Raw genomic sequence first — 4,363 nt, forward strand, 5'->3', positions numbered from 1 at the left:
CTACATTTCATGTCTCAGTGGCTTTCCCCATAATATTTACACTCCTGTTGCTGCAGTTCAAGAGAATTCCCCCCTTGTATGTGATACGGCGGGAAGGAGAATTCAAATAAACATCTACTCAGAGGTAACAGGTTTAAGATGTTGCAGTGAGACAGACATCCATCTTGTGGTTGAGGTCTCTGTCACCTGCACTGCAAGTGAAAAGGAGAGCCCTGAGTACGTATGCCTGTGTCTGTGTGTGTGTGTGTGTGTGTGTGTGTGTGTGTGTGTGTGTGTGTGTGTGGGGGGGGGCGGAGGCTGTATGCACACCCTCTGGACTTCGCATGTGTGACTGTGTGGACACATCGGGAAAATTAATGCCCCCAACATCCCTCGAAAAGATCAAACATGGAAATAATTAAGTCAGCTGTAAATAAAGTGGAGGTGAAACAATAAACAGTGAGCAGCACTGAGACAGATGTCAGAGACAAACATTAAGCCTCACTGTTTGATGTCTAATTTTACCCACTGACTGTCAACAGTGTGCAGGACAGACGCAGTGCACCGACTACAGAACACGCTGTAGGTGCACAGCAGCTACTGAAGCCTTCAGTATGTTGGAAGTGGGAGTTACTTTATGACATTATGTGGTTTTCCCTTCTAAAAGCTGTGATTCCGGAAATGCTTTGTGTGTGACGGTGTTTTTAGGTCTTCACATACAGTACAATGTAGACTATGAGAGAGACAGCTGGTTAGTGAGTGGGTTATACACATATCATACCATGGCGTATGTACTGTATATAGAAGATATGTGCGTCTTCTATATTAACATGTCAACTGACAGCAAGACGTTGCCAGATTTTTATCCATTTGTATAAACAGGTTCTCCCTCTTTCTGGGGTTTTCTGGGTGTTCCAGGTTCCTCCAACAGTTTAAAGACATTTTCTTAGGTGAAGTTGAAGGTACCTTGCCTGCTGGTCTGAATGTTTTGGTCTGTCTGCGTGTCAGCCTGTCACTCATTATCAGACAACTACATTTAATAAGATTGCTTTATATATTTCTGTAACAACCAGTGACAATGTGCTTCTATACCAAAGCATAGCAACTATTGTCACCCAACCCAGCACCTTGCTTCTGGACCATAGCCCCTCCAGTCCACAAGGTACTGGAAACCCCGGCCTCGTCGCCGGGAGTCCATGATGCGTCGCACCGTGTAGGCAGGACCTCCGTCAATCATCCGAGGGGGAGGAGGCCGAGAGGGAGGGGGTAGCAGGGAACTGAGAAGGACCGGCTTGATGCGGGATACATGAAAAGCAGGATGTACCTTGAGGGATTTGGGAAGCCTCAGCCGGACAACTGCCGGGTTGATGACCCTCTCTACCTTGAACGGCCCAATATACTTGGGGTTCAGCTTCTTGGATTCAGTTCGCAGTGGAAGGTCCCGGGTGGCCAACCAGACCTTGTCCCCCACTTTATAGTGGGGTGCGGGGGAACGGCGACGGTTGGCCTGGGCCTGGTACTGACCAGAAGCTCTCAAGAGGGCTGCCCTGGCCTGGTGCCATGTCCGGTGGCAGCGCCGGAAATGAGCCTGGACCGAGGGAACCGCAATCTCCTTCTCCTGCGAGGGGAACAACGGGGGTTGATAGCCGTATAGGCATTGAAAGGGCGACATACCTGTGGCGGCGGTAGGGAGCGTGTTGTGGGCATACTCAGCCCAAGGCAGCCGGGAGGACCAAGTGGTGGGGTTAGAAGAGACCAGGCATCGCAGTGTTGCCTCCATCTTCTGGTTGGCCCTCTCCGCTTGGCCGTTGGACTGGGGGTGGAATCCGGAGGAGAGACTGGCAGTGGCGCCGATGGCAGTGCAGAATGCCTTCCATACCGCTGATGTGAATTGGGGACCTCGGTCGGATACGATGTCCCTCGGCAGACCGTGGATCCTAAAAACCTCCTTGACCAGGATAGCAGCAGTCTGTGTAGCTGAGGGTAGTTTTGGGAGGGGCACGAAGTGTGCAAATTTGCTGAATCTATCAACTACGGTTAGAACAACTGTGTTACCTTCAGATAGGGAAAGACCGGTTACAAAATCCAGAGCCAGGTGGGACCAGGGCCGCCTGGGAATTGGTAGAGGGTGAAGTAGTCCTGCACTGGGTCGATTTGTTCCCTTATTCCGTGCACAGACTGGACAGGCAGCGACAAACCCCTGAGTGTCCTTTCCCATGGCTGGCCACCAGAAGCGTCTGCGCAACAGCGCCATGGTACGGGCCACGCCCGGATGGCAAGTAATCCTCGAGGCGTGTGCCCACTGGAGTACCGCCGATCGAAGGGGTTCGGGTCAAATCCGGGGGGGGGGGAAGACACCACCTGGCGGGGGATAGAGTGGGAGCAGGCAGATTTAAGACAGTTAGCATGACAGTGAGTACTCCAACTAGTTACCTTGCCTGTCACCCAATCCAGGGTGGGGTTGTGTTTCCTCAGCCAAGGGTGACCAAGAACCAGGGGCATGTGTGGTGAGGACAGGATGAAGAAGGAGATGTCTTCCGAGTGGTTGCCCGATAACTGCATCTTCACTGGCTCCGTTCTCATGGTTACCCGTGCTAGTAGTCTGCCGTCGAGGGTGGTCGCTTCCATGGCCTCCGGAAGTTGTTCCTTGGAGAGCCCCAGCTGTTCCACCAGACTAGCATCGATGAAGCTGTCATCTGCGCCAGAGTCAACGAGTGCATTAATCTCCACAGACTGGTCTCTCTTGGTGAGGGTGACAGGAAAAAGGGGTCTGGCACGAGGGGAGGGGGTCTGAGTGGTTTGGCTCGCTAGAAGGCCTCCCAAATTTAGCGAGCCCGGGAGTTTCCCTGGCGCTGAGGACAGGAAGAGATGTAATGGCCCGCACGTCCGCAGTAGAGGCAGCTCCTGGTATCTCGCCGCCGCTGGCGCTCTTCAGTGGACAACCCCTGTCTGCCCACCTGCATTGGTTCAGGGTCAGGCAGTCTCACCTCCCTTGTCTCGCTAAGTGTCGGGCGATTGGGGTGCTCTGTGCCTTGAAAGAAATTGGGTGACCGTGGATGGTTTGGCAATCCCAACCGTCTCTCCCTTCTTCTCTCCCGACATCTGTTATCCACCCGGATGGACAAGGCCACCAGGTCTTCGAGATTCTGTGGCTCAGGATAGGAAATTAACTCGTCCTTCAGTGGCTCGGTCAACCCCTGGTAGAACACTGCCTGTAGGGACTCGTTGTTCCACCCACTCTCTACAGCCAGTGTTCGGAATTCAATCACATATTCTGCCACGCTGCGGTTTCCCTGACGCACAGCGAACAGGCGCTTTGCTGCATCCTTACCCCGGGTGGGGTGATCGAACAGCCTCCTCAGCTCTGCCGTGAATTCCTGGTATGCGGTGGTACAGGGGTCTCGTTGCTCCCAAATAGCCGAAGCCCACTCCAGCGCTTTCCCCCGGAGCAGCCCAATAACAAAGGCTATCTTAGCCTTGTCCGAGTGGTAGGTATGAGGTTGGAGGTCAAAAACCAGACCGCATTGTAACAAGAAGGATCTGCAACCTCCCAGATCTCCCTCATACCTCTCCGGTGTGGGCACCTTGGGCTCCCGGACCGATGGGGAAACTTCTCCAGCCTCGACCAGGGCTGGGGGTGATGCAGTTGGCGGAGACGCAGCAGGAGCATTTAGCTGGGCCTGAATGGCAGACAGGCTGGCAGATAAGGCTTGTACCGACGACATGATCTCCTGTAGGGCGGTGCTGTGTTGCCCTAACAAATTTCCTTGTAGGGACACCGCATGGCTCACAGAGTCTAGATCCGCTGGGTTCATGGTGGCCGGATTGTTCCGTCACGTCCCTCTGATGGAACCCAAACGCAGACCAGACCAGATGGGTTCAGGTGAAAACAAAGAGTCTTTATTGACACTGTGCAGGAGTAGTCCAACGTGCAGAATGGCGAGTCAAGGTGAGGTGGTGGGGGTGGAGGCGTCTCCGTGGCCAGGCGAGGTTGACGGGTTCCCAGGTGCAGAACTAGAAAACAGGACAAAAGACAAGTAAGTGTTTCTCAAGGGAATTCTCGGGATCTCAGTAAGTAGCGGTGGTAGCGAATGCAGGCACACGTACTACTTCGTCTAACAATCCGGCAAGGACTGGATGTCGGTCTCAGCTTAACTAGGGTGGCTAATCAAGATCAGGTGTGTTGGCTTGATTGGCCGCAGGCCTGGAACTCTCCGCCTCTCCACGTTGCTCGGTAACCATGAAAAACAAACAGACAATAGGGAAACATGCTCAGGGAGCTGGGGTCGTGACAACTATAGTATGGGTAAGGAAATATTATGGTAAGGTGAATGATTCATTACAATTAACAGGCCATTGTTTTCATGCCCAGACAACCGTCATT

General features: G+C 53.2%; 1 protein-coding gene across 1 annotated transcript; it reads right to left on the reverse strand.

Annotated features, from left to right (window-relative positions):
• Positions 1 to 1,102: 1,102 nt before the first annotated feature.
• LOC144389450 (uncharacterized) lies at positions 1,103 to 2,907 on the reverse strand. Its single transcript, XM_078094084.1, has 2 exons — positions 2,413 to 2,907; positions 1,103 to 2,340 (listed from the first exon to the last, which is right to left on the reverse strand). The coding sequence occupies exons 1-2, from the start codon at positions 2,605 to 2,607 to the stop codon at positions 2,056 to 2,058; spliced, it is 480 nt and encodes a 159-aa protein (XP_077950210.1). The 5' UTR covers positions 2,608 to 2,907; the 3' UTR covers positions 1,103 to 2,055.
• Positions 2,908 to 4,363: the final 1,456 nt, after the last annotated feature.

Source organism: Gasterosteus aculeatus, chromosome 20 (assembly GCF_964276395.1).
Source record: "Gasterosteus aculeatus chromosome 20, fGasAcu3.hap1.1, whole genome shotgun sequence".
In the NCBI taxonomy this organism is placed as follows: Eukaryota; Metazoa; Chordata; class Actinopteri; order Perciformes; family Gasterosteidae; genus Gasterosteus; species Gasterosteus aculeatus.